Raw genomic sequence first — 17,016 nt, 5'->3', positions numbered from 1 at the left:
GAGTCATGGGCATACAGCCCCCCTCACCCCGTGTTCACTCGGTGCCTGCCCTACCCAGGTGATGTCGAGTCACGTGAGATACAGGAAGGAACCCAGGACGTAAAACCCCGCCTCGTGGGATGTTCGCCCTGGGGCCAGGGGCTGAGATGAACGCAGATGTCACAGGCTATGCAGTACACAGTTGCCAGGGTAAGTGCCCAGAAAGCAAAGCAGGACAGGGGCCTGGCAGGGGCCCGGTGGGTCCCCAGGCACAATTGTAAAGTGGGTCTCCTGGGAGAAGGACGTGCAAAGGCTTGAAGGAGACATGGTGGTCCGTGCTCTGGCCAAATCACTGCCCCACCCTGCTGCCAAAACACTTGGCCGGCTGCTCTCCTGGCCTCTGGGGAGAGCGGGCCATGCGATGCTCTGGGCAGGAGCTGTGGGCAGATGCCACACGGAGAGCCACCCCTGGGTGCTAGGTGGGCCATTGGCGTGGTGGATGCCCAGTAGAGAGCATCACTCCGGCCTCCCAGCAGAGAACGAGGGGATGCCCCTTGGGACACACTGCCCTGCAGAGAGCAGAGGCACACGCGGAGGGGCGCAGTCCTGGTGCTCAGGCCACGTGGAGGGGCGGGGACCAGGGTGCTGGGTGCAGGAGGAGGGGTGGGGACCAGGTGCTGGGTGCAGGAGGAGGGGCGGGGACCAGGGAGCCGGGTGCAGGAGGAGGGGTGGGGACCAGGGTGCTGGGTGCAGGAGGAGGGGTGGGGACCAGGGTGCTGGGTGCAGGTGGAGGGGCGGGGACCAGGGTGCCGGGTGCAGGAGGAGGGGCGGGGACCAGGGTGCCGGGTGCAGGAGGAGGGGCGGGGACTAGGGTGCTGGGTGCAGGTGGAGGGGGGGGGGACCAGGGTGCTGGGTGCAGGAGGAAGGGCGGGGACCAGGGTGCTCGGTGCAGGTGGAGGGGCGGGGACCAGGGAGCCGGGTGCAGGAGGAGGGGCGGGGACCAGGGTGCTGGGTGCAGGAGGAGGGGCGGGGACCAGGGTGCTGGGTGCAGGAGGAGGGGCGGGGACCAGGGAGCCGGGTGCAGGAGGAGGGGTGGGGACCAGGGTGCTGGGTGCAGGTGGAGGGAGCGGGGACACGGTGCCCGGGGCCTCTGGGAGGGAGGGACACAGGCAGCCCATGCTCTGGAAGGTAGAGCCAAGGTGACTTGAAGGGCAGGGAGGGGCTGCCAAGTGGAAGAGGGCTCACGGATGGGTCTAGGGGCACTTGGAAGGATGAGGTCAGCGAGTCAGGAGACTGCAGGGGTGCAGGTGTGAATGTGTTCAAGGAGGTATCTGTGACATAGGAGCCAGAGACTGGACAGAACAGTCTGGAACGTGTGAAGCAGGTCCGGGCTGGAGATAAAACCGGGAGTCGCCGGCATATGGATGATACTTGAAACTGTGAGACTGTCCGCGTGAGCGCAGCAGAAAAGGAGGGAGCGGGCAGGGGCCCCAGGTGCTCCAGCGTCACCATGGCGGGGAGGGGAGAAGGGTCCTAAGAGGGGCCGAGAAGGAACAGCAGGGCAGTGGGCGTCCTGGAAGCTGCGGGAAGACAGGGAAGCTGGGAGGGGCCCAGAGGGTCAAGCTCTGCCGTGGGTCCAGGACAACAGAGCTGAGAACCGGGCGTCAGACTTCGCCCCATGCAGGGGACCCGCACTAGGGCTGTGAGGCCATGGGGACAAATCCTGGCTCCTGTAGACTCAGGGGAGCATCGCAGGGCAGGACTGCCACCTGAGAGAACAAAGTGCTGTCAAAGAGTTTTGCTGAAAATGGGGAGCAAAGGAATCAGGCCACAGCATCAAGCAAAGCTTTCTCAATACGGGAAGCATGAAGCAGGTTGTTTGTTCTCTCCCCAGCCACACATCGAATGTATTCTGCACGCCTGGCATTCGTCTCTACCCTGGGGACACCAAAACACATGGTTCACTCCTGTCCACCTTGGGAGCCTGTGATGTGACGGGTCAACAGTTACGAAACGTGCACTCGGCCCAGTGCACAGCTCAAGCTCAGCCCTGGAGCCCCCGGAGCCTGACCTGCAGGCCTCTCTCCTCCCGCCCAGAGCCGGTACCTTGGACAGCTCTTCCCCAGCCCCAGAACTGCCGGGTGGGAGGCTGGGCACTAGTGGGGTTTTTAAAATATTCTTATAAACTTTTGATGAGAGTATAACAAACACGCAGAAAAAGTGCACATCTGACAAGCGTTCAGCTCAAACAATAGGGGACCCTGGTGCCCCCCCCAGGGGGACATGGGCTTGACATCTTGTGGCACAGACCAGCACCTCGGCGGTTTCTGTGCTTGTCACACAAACGGAGTCAGCAGCGGGGACCCTCGCTCCCTCGGCAGCAGGTTAAGAGGTGCACCGTGTGGGGTGCGGCCATGAGGCCTTCACTCTCACGGTACAGAGGATGCACTGAAAGAAGACCCGAGGACTCACTCGTCCGAGTAACGTCGGTGGACGCTTGGTCCGGTTCCAGCTTCTGGCTACCACACGTAGTGCCGTATGGATTCCCGTGTGTGCGTCTTTGGGCGCACGGATGTACACGTTTGGATGGGTCCCACCTAGGAATGCAATCCTGGGCTGCAGGTGTCCATGCCCCCAGCCAAAGACCAGCAGAGACAGCTTAAGGCTGCACACAGCCGTGTACTGTCCTTGCAACAGGGAGAACGGGCATCTCAGCGAGAGTCAGGGTTTGGGCTCGTGTCAGTGACCTTCAGGAGGGTTCAAGCAGCACGGCCCCACACTGTCTGGAGGCTGCGTGACTTTATGATTGGGCATCTTAACCCCACTACAGAGGCTGAGAAGGAGTGAAGCAAGAGCTGCAACTGGCAAAGCAGCGGCCAGGACACAGGGAGTCTGGTCATCTGGGCCTGGACAATCGTCATGTTTCTGCCTGTGTTCCAGAAGGATTACGGAGGGGTCTTGTGTTTGTCTTGACCCACCACGGTCAGAGGGGTCTGTTGCGGGGGCTCTGTGAAATCGTTTATGTGCAGCAGGAGAATGCCAGGGCCAGCGGCGAGGTCCAGGCTAGCTCCTGGACGTCAGGGCTGTGCTCTCTCCCAGAAATGGTGCACCACTCAGTTTCCCAAGTGGCTGTATCAATTCACACTCCCTCCCGCCTGCAGCGTACAGAGTAGGTGCACAGTAGGTACATTCAGTTAAACGAATGCAGTGATGGCGGACACCAGAGCCTTACGCCAGGGAGCAGTGTGATCAGCTCTGTGCTTTGTTTTTTTTTTAACATCTTTATTGGAGTATAACTGCTTTACAATGGTGTGTTAGTTTCTGCTTTATAACAAAGTGAATCAGCTATACATATACATATATCCCCATATCTCCTCCCTCTTGCGTCTCCCTCCCTCCCACCCTCCCTATCCCACCCCTCTAGGTGGTCACGAAGCACCGAGCTGATCTCCCTGTGCTATGCAGCTGCTTCCCACTAGCTATCTATTTTACATAGCTCTGTGCTTTAAAAGATCATTATCTCCCAGTAACGGTGAGCACACCTGGCACCCAGATCTTGGTTTCTAACACCTTCCCCAGTAGAAGGACCAGGGCTCCTTGGAGAACTGGCTGATTCTACGGTTGGGTCAGGGAATATACATGATGAGCCTAGAGCATCTTCTAATCGCAGAAAGTAAGGAAGTGCTCAGAGAGAAGCAAAGGCAGAAAACAGTGAGGACAGCAGGCCAAAGGGACACAGGAGCCAACTGAAGAGCTTCCAATGGCTAAAGCTGGACGATTTGAGCAAAAAATAAATAAACAAAACACAATGGTATTGAATCATAATGCAAAGCATAAAACAAATATCCATGAGTCCATATGGGTTCAAATGAATGACTGAATAACAAAGTAAATGGGAAGAATACACAAATCTTCTGTGCAGAAGAATTCCAAATAATTTTATGTAACTACCTTCCTCTAAAGGAGGTGGACCTTAACCCCCCCACCCTTTAAGTGTGGGCAGTGCAGTGTAACTTCCTTCCAAAGAGCACAGTGTGGACAGGGGTGGGGAGGGGGGGCGAGTAACCTGACAGCAGAGACCCCTGACAGACAGGACCCCGGCCAGGTGATCAAGGTCAGCAACAGCAGCACTAAGTCGTGCTGAGAGTACATACCTTGACAGGACGTGGCGAGAAGGGCACTTTTCCTGTGGTTTTCCTCCCAAAGACCCATAACCCAAGTCTAACCATGAGAAAAATCTCACAAATCCCAGCGGAAGGATATTCTGCAAAATACCCGACCAGTTATTCTCAAAACTGTCAAGGTCATCAAAAGAAGGAAAGTCAGGGCTTCCCTGGTGGCGCAGTGGTTGAGAGTCTGCCTGCCAATGCAGGGGACACGGGTTCGAGCCCTGGTCTGGGAAGATCCCACATGCCGCAGAGCAACTAAACCTGTGCACCACAACTACTGAGCCTGCGCTCTAGAGCCCGTGAGCCACAACAAGAGAAACCGCGATAGTGAGAGGCCCGCGCACTGCGATGAAGAGTGGCCCCCACTTGCCGCAACTAGAGAAAGCCCTCGCACAGAAACGAAGACCCAACACAGCCAAAAATAAAAAATTAATTAATAAAAAAAAAAGAAGGGAAGTCTGAGAAACTGTCACAGCTCACAGGAGCCTAAAGAGGGACAACTAAATGTCATGTGGGATTCTGGGTGGGATCCTAGAACAGAAAAAGGATATTTAGTAAAAACAAGTCAAACCTGAATAAACTACGACTTCAGTTACTGAGAGATTTCACACGTCACCTTGACTGGCCCTGGGCACCCAGATTAAAGTGTTCTGGGCGTGTCTGTGAGGGCGTTTCCGGATGAGATTAGCAGTTGAACCCGGGACCCAGTAGGGTAGGTGGCTCTCCCAGATGTGGGTGGGCGTCAACCAGTGCCCTGAAGCCTCAACAGAGCAGAAGGCGGAGGAAGGAGGGAGGCTCCCCTCTCCTGCCGCCCTGCTGAGCAGGGACCCCTGGTCTCATCCTCTCCTGCTCTCAGGCTGGGACCACACCATCGGCTCCCCGGGGTCTCAGGCCTTCAGACTCGCCCTGAATCACTGCACAGGCTCCCCGGGGGCTCCAGCTCGCACACGGCAGGTTGTGGGACTTCTTGGCTCCATAGCTGCCTGAGCCAATTCCTCGTAATAAATCTCCTTAAATACGTGTATGTAAGCATGTGTGTGTACACACACACACACGCACACACACGCGCACGCACACACACATATGCACACACACGCACGCACGCACACACGCGCATGCACACACACATGCACACACACACACACACGCACACACACACACACGCTATTATTCTATTGGTCTGTTTGTCTAGAGAACCCTGACTAGTACAACTATGTCTCACCACTGGTTCCCTAGTTATGAGAAAGGTACAATATTAACGTTAGGGGAAACTAGCGTGGGGTATATAAGAACCCTCTGTACCACCTTCACAACTTTTCTGTAAAGCTAAAATGTTCTAAACAAAGTTTACTTTAAAAAAGTTTTTTAAAAGTAATAGGTATTTTGTATGTATTCAAGTATGGATTGGAAGGCGATATGAAAAAGTGCAAAGGGTTGTTATAATAGTGGTGAGATTACATAAGACACTGAAAGTCTTAATATTTTTCTTGTCCCTTTCCGTTATATAATAAAAAGCTATAAAGGAAAAAAGGATCATCTGGCAACAGTGTCTGGCAGCTAGATGGGCAGCCGTATAATCTATCATCCAAACTGGGACACGTCTAAGAGCGAAAGGAGACACTATTAATAATGATGCCTGCTCACCGGACAGGAGGGGATCCACGGGTGCGCGGCCACGGTGAGGCTGCAGTAGCCGCAGGCTCACGCCCGCTGATTCCCGTAAGGTCAGTGACCCTGGAGAGGAGCCCAGGGCAGCGTGGGGTGCGGGGGGGCTGAGGTCGTCGGGGGGCAGCCTGGGACAGCAGGAGTTGACCCCAAATTCTCGGTCCCTCCCACCACTTCCTGCTCTGATGGTTCACACCCCCCGCACCAGCACAGGGTCTGCGCCAGGCCCAGCTCCGGGGGCTCTTTGTCGGCTAAGCCCCTTCCTTTCGGCACATTCCAAGTGCTGTGGGCTCTGGGAAGGGAGTCTCGGGGTCCACACAGCTGAGGGTCCACCGCCCGACTCTAGTTGCACGGGGCACAGCGCCCGGGCCTCCCTTCTCCGCTTCGTCCCCAGACGCCCGGGGCGGCAGCCACGCACCCCACGCTGCCCACCCGCTGCTCCGTCTCAGCTGCCACTGCCTGCAGCACTGGGCAGATCTGCCACCAGGCAGGGCCACGCCAGCCCATGCACAAGCCCATGGACGCTGGGGCCCAACCCTTTCTTCAGCGTGTGATTTTTTTACCCCCCCTTTTCTCTGCATCTTCCCTCCTTTCTGTCTTATCTTCCTCCTTTTCTCCTCTCTCTGTCCTGTGCTAACTTTGCAAATTATCCTTTCTGCCTGAGGAGCTAAAATATGATTTCAGAAACACAAGAGGACCCTGACACGGAGAAAAAAAAGGAAAGAATCGGGGACAATGCAAACAAACATGACCCCAGGACAGCCACAGGGGGCTCCTGGAACAGTGCAGCGCGGGCCCGGGATCTGAGCCACCCCCGAGAGTTACCAACTCCCAAAACAAGGACGTGATGTGTGTCGCTTTACGCCGCTACGTTCTGGGGCAATGTGTTAAGAGGTCATAGATAACTGATCCGGCAGCCACCAGCGGGAACTGAGACCCCACGGACAGCCCCCCAAGGACACCCCCCCACCCCCGGGACACGACTCCCGCGGAGGCTTCCACCAGCCTGAGGCCTCTGAGCCGTCACAAGGCACCATGAACGGGAAGCCACCAAGCACGTTCCGGCTCCGCAGGTGGCACGTGGAGCAGGGGACCCACCCCCATGGGCCCTGTCCAGATTCCCAGGTCACAGAATCTTGAGAAATGATAAAAATGGTCGTTGCTAAGTCACTAAGTTTGGGGGGTTTTTATTACCAGCAATAAATAATAAAACAGTGTCCGGTCTGAGCTACCGGGACCAAGACCCCGCTCCTGGCTCCCAGGGCCCGGGTGCTCTGGAAACGGGCTCGAGTCCCATGCAGGGCCCGGGAGGACGGCACTGAGCACCTCGGACCCTGCTCGGGGCGGGGGTGGGGGGGTTCCTGGTGCCCGAGAAGGCTGAGCGTCCTGCCAGGCCTAACAGACTCACAGACACACGAGCGCAAAGCTGCCCGTCTCTGGCTTCGGTGGCAAAGCCCCGCCTGGTGCGTGTGAAGGAAGAGCCGCGATGTGAGGGCAGAGACCTGCCAAGTCAGCGTTTAAACACCAGCAATCTGAATGTGCTCAGCTCCTATTTTTAATAAACTGGGGGCGATGCTGACTCTCACCCACATCATCTCCTTGGCTTCACGACTTAAAGAACACCAAGCCGGGTCTGCACAGCGCCGACTGGGGCCACGCCTGCACGGGCCGCGTGCTGGAGGCCACCTCAGGCTCCCGCGTCACACCTGGGGACGCGGAGGGTGGGGACAAATGACCCACGTGGGGCTGGACGGAGCCACACGGATCTCGGTCAGCTGCCTTGGTTTTTAGATAATAGATCTCAGGTCAACGGGCAAAACAGTTTTGGGGGCTTCCCTGGTGGCGCAGTCGTTGAGAATCTGCCTGCCAATGCAGGGGACACGGGTTCGAGCCCTGGTCCGGGAAGATCCCACATGCCGCGGAGCAACTAGGTCCGTGAGCCACAGCTACTGAGCCTGCGCGTCTGGAGCCTGTGCTCCGCAACAAGAGAGGCCGCGACAGTGAGAGTCCCGCGCACCGCGATGAAGAGTGGCCCCCGCTCGCCGCAACTAGAGAAAGCCCTCGCACAGAAACGAAGACCCAACACTGCCAAAAATAAATAAAGAAAGAAAGAAGCTTTCATTTAAAAAACAAAAAAAGTTTTTGATGAAGCAGGCTTCCCAGTTTTTGAAAATAACAATAATTTTATTAATTGTAGCTTCTCCCAAATTGTCTCCAATTTTTTTTTTTTTTTTTCGTCTCCAATCCTGAGCATTAAAATCATTCAGCACGCTGGCCCCAGCCAGTGTCTGGGGAAGAGAGGGGAGCCCAGTGTGTTCTGCAGGGCGCTGGTCAGCGTGCGCCCACCTCCCAGGCGGGAAGGAGGCCCCAGAGAGGAGCCATCGTGGACGGCGTGTTGACCCGACCCGGGGGACAGGAGCAGGGCTGGAGGGGGCGTGCACACAGCTTGCGGGAACAGCCAGGCTCAGCACTCACCAGACCCTCACCGGCCCGTAGAAACACTGGTTACCAAAGCCTTATTTCTACCTAGAGTTATACAGAGATAGCAGAGCGAGGCAGGTAGGAAGAAACCCAAAGTTCTAGGTCTTTTTCAAATGAGGAGGAAGAATCTGATGGGGAAGGAAAAATGACACCAGGTAGAAGGCCTGGTCCCACACTAAGGTGAACGAACACCAAATCTGGTTCTGAGCTTCCTACTGACAGGGGAATCGGGGCCAGGGCCACGGAGCACAGACCCTGAACACAGGCCCCCGGGAAGGTCCCGCCTGGGGTGGCCTAGAACAGGGCACGTCCCGGGCGTGGGGCTGGACTCTCAGTGCAGCCAGGACAAGAGGACACAGCGACCAGAAGGGGCTGTCCACACAGCCCGGGGCCACCTGCCTCTGGTAGCGCGTCCTCTGCCTCATCTGGGTGAGATTCAGAGGACATTGCTGAGTCCTAGTCATCGCAAAGGAAGAAGTTCAGGCTGTAGCGTCAGCTGAAAATGCAGGATACAAAATGCTACTGATGTTTTGGGTACGTGTGTAGCAGGCGACGCCAGAGAAAAAGAACGACACAGAAGTAAGAACAAAACTAAATGAGATGCCTCTGCAGGAAGAGCCAGCCCGTCTCCAGACGAAGGGCGAGCAGTAGCTTTGGAAACTCCCATCCATCGCCAACACCACTGCCATGGCCCCGCGGAGCGCCAGGGCAGGCGGCCCCCTGCTGCTCTCTGCGCATCGGGCCGGTGCCTTGGGGACCACGCCCCGTGGGTTCCCACTCCCACTCCACCATCCGCCTGCTGGGTCCTCGCTAAGCCCTCCCACCCAGAGCGTGTCCTCTCCGTGTCCAGCACCGTCTGGGGACGGATGGGAACGCAGACCCCGAGGCCCCCCCCGAGACCCGCTGAATCAGAATCTGCACTGTCACAAGGTCCCCAGGGGACTGGGGGCCCTGACAGTTTGGGAGCTACTGTGAGCTGCCCCGACCCTGTTCCGAACAACTGCTTGTCCGTGGCTTTGCCTCCCTCAGACCATCTTGGGGCCTTGGGAGGCTCCATCCTCAAAGAGAAGCCCTGAACAAAACTTACCTCCAATGCATCCTTGCATTGCTTCTCAACCGGAAGGATGGGTGGTTCAATTTTTAAAAGAAAATCAACTTATTTTTAGCATTTTAAAACACACAGCCAGATGGATAGACGTGCAGAGCTGACATTTGTTACATAAAAAAGTACAACAGTGGGTCCCAAGTCCATCCCAGACCAGCCTCGTCAGCCACAGGAACACAGCAAACTCAGCGCCACCCAACGGCCCCGCCGGGACACCTGGCAATGCATGTGGGAACCCAGGGAATCCAGGAGCAGGGGTGCAAGGCCAGCCGGGACCACACGCCTCCTCCCCACCTTGAACCCAAATGCCCACCCCTGCACCGGAGGCCTCTGCACCGTTGCTGCCAGCTGGTAAAGGAACCCAGGGTCTGCAGCCATGAGGCTGCTGGCCACCAAGGCCCCCGCGTTGCAGGGGACAGGGTGTGAACTGCCATCAGCCCGAGCCTGGGCCACACAGAGAGCTGCCACCCCCATCGCCAGCCACCCCCTCTTCCCAGGGTCAGGAGGGAAGGGAAGAGACACCTATTAAAACCCAGGTCCACGCACCACTGGACAAAGACTCAGTAAACAGGGCTAGACTGTCACTTTGGAACCACGGCCCCATCAGCACAATCGGGTCAGCCCCCCATGCACTCAGCACCGCTCTCCGCTGCCCGTGAGCCCTGGGCACACGACGGGGAAGAGTGGGCGTACGCACCGTAAAGTCACCGAGCCCTTGTTGGCAGGTGACACGACCGACCACCCAGGAAGCCTGGGAAAATCAACTCAAAAGCCATGAGGACTAACGGGAGGCTTAGCACAGCAACCACACGCGGGACGGATAATTTTCAAAGTTAAGCTTTCCTTCATACCAGCACTAACCAGGGTGGAATGTGGTGGGTGCAAAGATCTCGTTCACAATTCGACCGAAACAGGCAATGAACACGCCCAACCTAAGCAAGAGCAGGACCCACGGGAGGAAACCATTCTCACTGTGGCCAGCGTGAGTCCAAACTGACCAAAATTTGCAACATGAAAAGTGAAACCACAGAAGTACTAGAAGAAAGTGCAGGTGCAGGTTTGTAAGTTGAATGAGTATCACTTGTGCTTGGTGTAACAGGGCACCAAGGCCGGAAACTGCCAGAAAGGAAGATCTTGATGAATCTGACCACACAAAAACTAAGCACACCCACACGGAAAAAAATTAGCAACAGAGAAAGATAAATGACTGCTCCGGGGCATGCCGTTATATACTGGGAACCGTGAAAAGAAACCGGGCAGCAAACATCCCAACAGGAAGCACAGGTCAGGGGTAAGAGCTGGCAATTCAGGAAAGAAGAGCACAAACGCCCCAAACATGGAAAGAAAAACATTACCAACCTCACTGGTAACCAAAGAGACTCGGAGCACTACTACAATCTTTCTACCTTTCAGACGGTCCAAAAATAGACCCCACTAACACCCAAAGGTGGTGAGGATCGGAGAAAGAGGTCTTCCGTGCGCTCCGAGAGCCGGCAAACAGGACCTCCCTCCCGGCCAGCCACCGCGGACACAGGCCTCCCTCTTCCTCTCTCCTCTGGCCCCTCCTGCCGCTCACTGTATCTATTCATGTTTCCTTGTCTGCTACTGGTCTCCGCACCTCCTCCTTCGTCTGGGCACCCCGCACCTGCAGCTGCCACACCCATCTGGTCACCACCACGTAACAACCGTCCAGGACAGCCACGTCTTGTGCCGGGACTGCCCGTCTCCAAGGGAGCTGGCCAGCGGCACCAAGCCACTCTACGTGCACACTCTTCTGACCCGTCGATGTCATTCCTAGGAAGTTATCCTAAGGAAATAATGTCAGGTGTACAAAGATGAACATACAAGGAGGCTCACTGGTAAATTGTTTACGTACTGGTGCCTGAGCTCCAGCGCCCCCCAACTCCACCCCAACAAATTCAACCTGAATTTCCGGGGGAGGCATCCACAGTTTTTAAGAGCATCCTTTGAGTCTAGTTCACAGGGCTGAGAAGCACTATTGTAAATTTAGCCAACAAAGGATGCTGCAGATCTATAAGACGGTCATGACACGCTGCTAAGTAAAAAACGCAGGTTAAGACAAAACCGTATACGGAGCATGATCCCATTTCTGTATCAAAGACGTAAAGACTGTTTCTACATGGCTGATGTGTGAGTACATTCCTAGAAGAAGGCTGGGGCAGAGTACGCTAATAGGTCTCAGTGCTGAAATTACTGATGTCTTCGTTTTCCTATATAGGACAATTTTAGCAAAGTCTTAAACTCTTTCACAAATTTATACCCTTTAATGCTTCTATAATTAAAAAAACAAAGGTTTTATAAATTTTGAAAAAGGTTATGAGACTCTGGTAGCCCCGTGTCCCACCTTACTGCCCACCCCACCCAACACACCCAGGCCAGGCATTCCAGCCCTCGAGGGCCCCCTTATTTCCAGTTGTCTGGGCAAAGGCAAACCTTCTCGGTGATTAGTTGCCCCCCACTAGCAAGCTAATACCATGTTAGGTTTGAGACTAGCCAGACTGCTGAGAAGGGCGGGTGCCCCCCAGTTACCGGTTACAGAGCTGCTCGGCAGAAAGTGATGGAACCCCGCTCAGCACCCTCGTGGGGACACCCAGACGAGAGGAATGAAGGGGCCTGCCCAGCACCCCGCAGCACTGGGGCAGGTCCCGAGCAAGGTCAACCCCTAAATCAACTGCTCCTGAAGCCCGAAAGGGGTCGCACAGGAGGAGGCATGGGGTTTCGGGAAGAGGAAAGGGGCCCCTTGGTTCTGGTGTGAGGAGGAAGCCCAGAGAATTCTGAACATGCACCCAACACCTGCCAAATAAGGACAGTGGCCCAGGCACCTCAGGGTTAACAGGGAAGGGGACATTTAAGATCCTATGTGTCATAACTCCGCTTTTTAGTTGGAATCTACCTGGCACTCTGTTAAACTGCGCTCTTATTTTCTCTTTTCCTTTTCTCTGCATACCAAATCTGATATATTAATTGGGTATTTTAATCTAAAAAATTCATCAGAAGGTCTCACATCGCCATGGCAACCGTGCAGTCCCAGTAAATGCACGTCCTCAGCACAGCACCGTCACCTCTTTCAGCTCACCCTGCACGGGGCCGAGGAAGTGTGGGACCCTGTCTGGGGGGATGACTTCACCCCCTGAAAGAAAGGTGGGGTGCAGCCTTTCCCCTCTTGAAAGACTGGCCTTCCGCCTTTCCAAACCCCACTCCTTCTGCCTAAATAAACCCACAGCCTTCAGGCCAAGAGCTGCACAACATTCTCTCTGCAAACACGTACTGTGATTCCCAAGCCCTGTGCGCCCTGACGATAACGTGAAAACATGGAATAAAAGTGGAACAAAGTGGCCGCCCACCCAGATCACATCCACGGCCACTGGACCAGGGCCAGGCTTGGCATCCTAATCTGACCAAACAAAGCCCAGGTAAGTCTCGTGCTGTGTTCAGTTTGGAGATGTGGCCACCATGCCCCGGGATGAGCAGGTGATTGATGGGCACATGTGCTAAAGAGCGAGCACCTGTAGCTGAAGCCTGGCACCTCTGCCGTCCTGCTTCAGGCAAATGGGGACGGGGTGGGGAGAAGGGGGTCGTGTTAAATAATTCTCAAATCAGATTGCGAGCAGCATAAATGGATTCTGTGCTCTTGGTCCCTCTTTAACGATCCTTGGATTCTGAGACATAACACACTGCGAACAGGTAGAAAAATTCTACCTTTCAAAGCTGAAGGCAGCCACTGTGCTACCTCAATTTCTCTCTTTCTACATCACCTGCCTTGGGGAGCATAATGCTAAGAAATGAAAGAGTGGCCAGCTCTCAACTGACACCAGCAAGTACTGAAATCAGACATCTGATGTATTTCTCAGACGTTTTCTCATCGTGCGGCCAGAAGCTAGGTGCAAATCTGCTTCTTGATTAGTTCCTAATTCACTCTGGGCTTTCTCCACTTTGAATATTTACTCTAAAAACAAAAACATATAACATATGAAACACTCCCAGCAGTGAGCTGTGTTCCAAAGTTCAGAACACGAGGACAGGTCTCCCCAGAACACACTGAGTGGGCGTGGCTGGTCCTGAATGCCCCTCCAGCAAGTCCAGGCTCCATGCCCCTCCCCGATGACGGGGGCCAGGCTCATCCGAGCCCAGGCCCCCCCCCAGCAACAGGCCCCGTATCGCTGTCTGTGAGGACAGCCCACGTGGCCTGCACATTCTCCAACACTGGCCTGAGGGCGTATTATTGTAATTTCCTATAATGCTTAAATTATTTACCAGAAATAAATAGCTTGGGCTCTTTCGCTGAGCTGTGCTCTAAAATTATAAAAGATCCATCCTACTTCTGCAGGCTGCCTACAAATGAAAAATGCATATTTCGACTATTTTAAGAAAATGTCAAAAAAACATCAAATGTGTCATCTTGTAGCATTTAACTTATCTGCATGACATCTGCAGAGAAGAGCTGTATGTCTGCCTGTGAAAGTATCACAGTGCCTCAGGGGCGGACGCTGCACAGCCACCTTTCCCGAGGGTGCTAAGTGAAAGGGCCGGTGCCCAGCAGGGCTCCAGGAGGCGTGCCTGCGGGCCTTTCCTGCTTTCCACCAGCGCCCACCTCCGGGTCACTAGCTTTACCTGCAGGGGGACCTGAGGGCAAACTAGTTCCCAAAAGGGCAGGTCTTTGCACAAAGGCAAGCCTCCACCGCACATCTGAGTGCAAACGTGGGCACGCCGGCAGCCACGCGGCGCCGTCACCTACACTGAGATCTCCGAGGGACGGGCCCCCGCGCCACCTGTGGGGCAGGCATCTCCCTTCGCAAACTCGGCACACCTCAGGTGCAGAGTAACAACCGAGCGCTCACACCTCGCAGGAAAGGAAAATGCAAACACAGCGCCCTCGCTACTGCGGGGGCCTTCGCGCCTACCGACCGCAGACCCTCACCCCGCAGGGCCGGCCGGCCTACTCCGCCCGTCGCGCCGCCACTGGACACGGAAGACATGCGTGGGCACCGCAAGCACCGTTCGCGAGTTTCCTCGGAAACCGAGACGCCCCTGACGCCTTCCCACCCGGAGGCCTTGGTGCCCCGACCCGCGGAAATCCTCCCGCCGCGGCCCCGCTGCGAGCGCGCGCCGAGTCCCCAGACGGCGCGGGTCCCAACGCTGTCCCCGCGAGCGGCCCGGAGTCTCCGCCGCGGCCGTTCTCACCGTCCTCCTTGTCGTCAAACACCGGCCTCCGCGCGGTGGCCGCCGACATGGACGAGCCCATCCTCTTCTTCCACTTGCTCCACGGAAACAGGGGGCGCGGCTGCGCGCGAGCATCGCCCGTGTCCCTGGCCCGGGGCTGGCCCGCGGCGGGCGGCGGCGGGGCGGGGGGCGCGTCGGGGCCGGCGGGGCGCGCGCGGCCGGGGGGCGGCGAGCCGGGGGGCGCCGCGGCGCTGCTGCCCCTGCGCTCGGCGCCGCTCCTCATGGCCGGGCCGGAGTGCGCGCCGCGGCCAGAGCCCGGGACATGACCCGCCTGCCGGGCGGGGAGCAGGAGCTAGAGCGACTGGCAGCGCTCGCCTTGCGCCCCTGGCTCGGCGTTCGCGGGTCCTGCCCGCCCGGGCGGCTCCGCCGAACGCTAGCGCGCGGGGGCGGGGCCAGGGCGGGGCCGGCGGGAAGGAGTCCGGGCGGAGTGAGCGCCGGGGGCGGAGACGGGGCGGGGCCGGAGCGGGGTGAGGCGAGCGGCTACGGGTACCCGCCGCCCGCCTCAGTAGGGGCGGATGCAGCGCACAACGACGCGGCGGCAGAGACAGGAGAGAAGGAGGGGGGTCCCCTTGGCCTTTGTGAACAAAGGTGGCTTGCGGACTGCTGCCGCCCGACCCGGGGGAGCCTTAATCCTCATCCTGCGGCTCTGCCCTCGGCGAGACCACGCGCGGGACCCGGAATGGGGCGGCGGGAAACGGCTGTGCGGGGGCCGAGGCCGGGTCGGTGTCAGGACGCGCGGTCCCGGGTCCGGGCTGCACCGCCAAGGGAGGGAGGGAGGTGGCGGGGTGGGGGCGGGCCCGGTTCGCGAGCCCCACTCCGGTCGGCCGGCCCAGAGCCTGACAGCGAGCGCGCGCGCACACGCACGCACGGGCGCGCCCGGGGTCACGGCGACGCTGGGCACACGCGCCTGCGCTCTCGGGGTACCCTTGGTTGGGTCTCCAGTCCGGCTCTCAGTGTAGTCCGCCCGGCACGGTTCCCGAGCGGAACCCCTTGGCGATGGCCCGCGCCTCAGGCCGCCCGGGGACCTTGTGCAGCGTATGGGGGGGGCGGGTCCGAGGCGCGATTTGACCTCGATGCGCCTCCCCACATTCGATTGGCCTCGCGGATAAAGCGCTCTGCACAGCCAACGACCCAGGAGAAGACTCTCAGTACCGCCCAGCTCCCTGCGCCTAATACTTTTTCACTGAAGAATTGTTTCGTTATGAGTTGTCTTACTCAGACTTTTGGAAGCCTTTGCCTCCTTAGGTTCTGCCCGCAGAGCTGGCGGTTCCTTCCTCCCCCAGGAAGTCCTGAAAGGGCCTTCCGCTGCCCCTCCATGACAGAGGACCACCCACCCCCGCCCCGCCATGACAGAGGACCACCCACCCGGCTTGCAGGCCAAGGCACCAGGCCCTGCGGGTCTCTCCCGCCACCGCCCGTCCCTCCGTGGACATCTTTCAGCCACCCTGGGCTCTGTCCTTCCCTCACAGCCCCTCACCTGACTCGGCCCCTCACCCCAGGTTGTGGCACTCAGTCTTGGCTGTTCCCGCTTCCCGTCTCCTGCCCGAGGTAGAACTACGCTTGTCCCCGACCCCACCTTTGAAATTCGGTGGAGCCCCTTGACCATTGTGGCCTGCTTGACCAATGAAATGTGAGCAGAGGTGATCTGCGTCATTTCTGAGCCACACTTTAGGAGCCAGTGTTCAGACTGGCCATACATGCCCCCTTGGCTAAGAGGGAGTCCCCATCACTTGGGGACCACCTTCCAACTAGCAGTGGATGCACAGAACAAGGGAGAAATCAGCCACTGTGGGAAGCCCTCCAGATTTGGGAGGTGCATTTACCGCAGCATAACCTGGCCGACGACCACCTGCCGCGCATCCAGTCTTGAGTTAAACTCCAGGGAGGCAGGTTCCCTGGGCTCTGGGCTCCCAGGCTGGGCTCAGCCTCCTTATCCTGAGCTGCAGCCGCTCTCGGAACATGGCTCCCCCCTACCATTGCCCTCTCCCGGTCAGCGTGTTGAAGGCACCCAGCTCAGCGCCGGCACAGAGGAGGGGCTCTGTAGCCATCCTTCTGGGGCAGCAGCGAGTGAAGGAATGTTTCTGAAGACGGGGGGCACCGAGGCAGGGTGTCGCCCCAGGCAGGCTGAGAGCAAGGGGTGCAGAGTGGGCAGGAGACAGCGCAAAGGTCAGGAGCTGCCTCACCCGAGAGCAGACCAGGCTGCCGCACTCCACCGAGGGCCACTGTGAAGTTCTAGGGGCCTGGGAGGGACTTACCTGTGAACGGGGAGTGGGCAGTGAGGCCAGCAAAGTGTCCCTGTGCCCAGGGGTGCCCACAATGATCAGGAACTTCAGCAGGGTGAGGACAGGGCCTTCTCCGTCCTGTGCCAGTGACAGG

The 17,016-nt window shown here is 57.5% G+C and overlaps 1 protein-coding gene across 5 annotated transcripts in view; it reads right to left on the bottom strand.

Annotated features, from left to right (window-relative positions):
• Positions 1-17,016, bottom strand: part of STK32C (serine/threonine kinase 32C) — an 85,286-nt gene extending 68,270 nt beyond the window's left edge. For 3 of the 5 annotated variants that reach the window (XR_009005741.1, XM_057531583.1, XM_057531582.1), the window contains exon 1: positions 14,602-14,767. Coding sequence is in view for 3 of the 5 variants with exons in the window: in XM_057531583.1 (XP_057387566.1) it covers positions 14,602-14,662 (61 nt within the window). In the remaining 2 variants the exon portion in view is untranslated. Of the gene's footprint in view, positions 1-14,601; positions 15,015-16,895 lie in introns of those variants that run through there. The other 2 variants (XM_007173318.3, XM_057531581.1) reach the window with 2 other exon arrangements.

This window comes from Balaenoptera acutorostrata, chromosome 16, assembly GCF_949987535.1.
Source record: "Balaenoptera acutorostrata chromosome 16, mBalAcu1.1, whole genome shotgun sequence".
NCBI classification, from domain to species: Eukaryota; Metazoa; Chordata; class Mammalia; order Artiodactyla; family Balaenopteridae; genus Balaenoptera; species Balaenoptera acutorostrata.
Note: the sequence above shows the minus strand (reverse complement) of the source record. Positions and strands in the feature narration are given on the sequence as shown.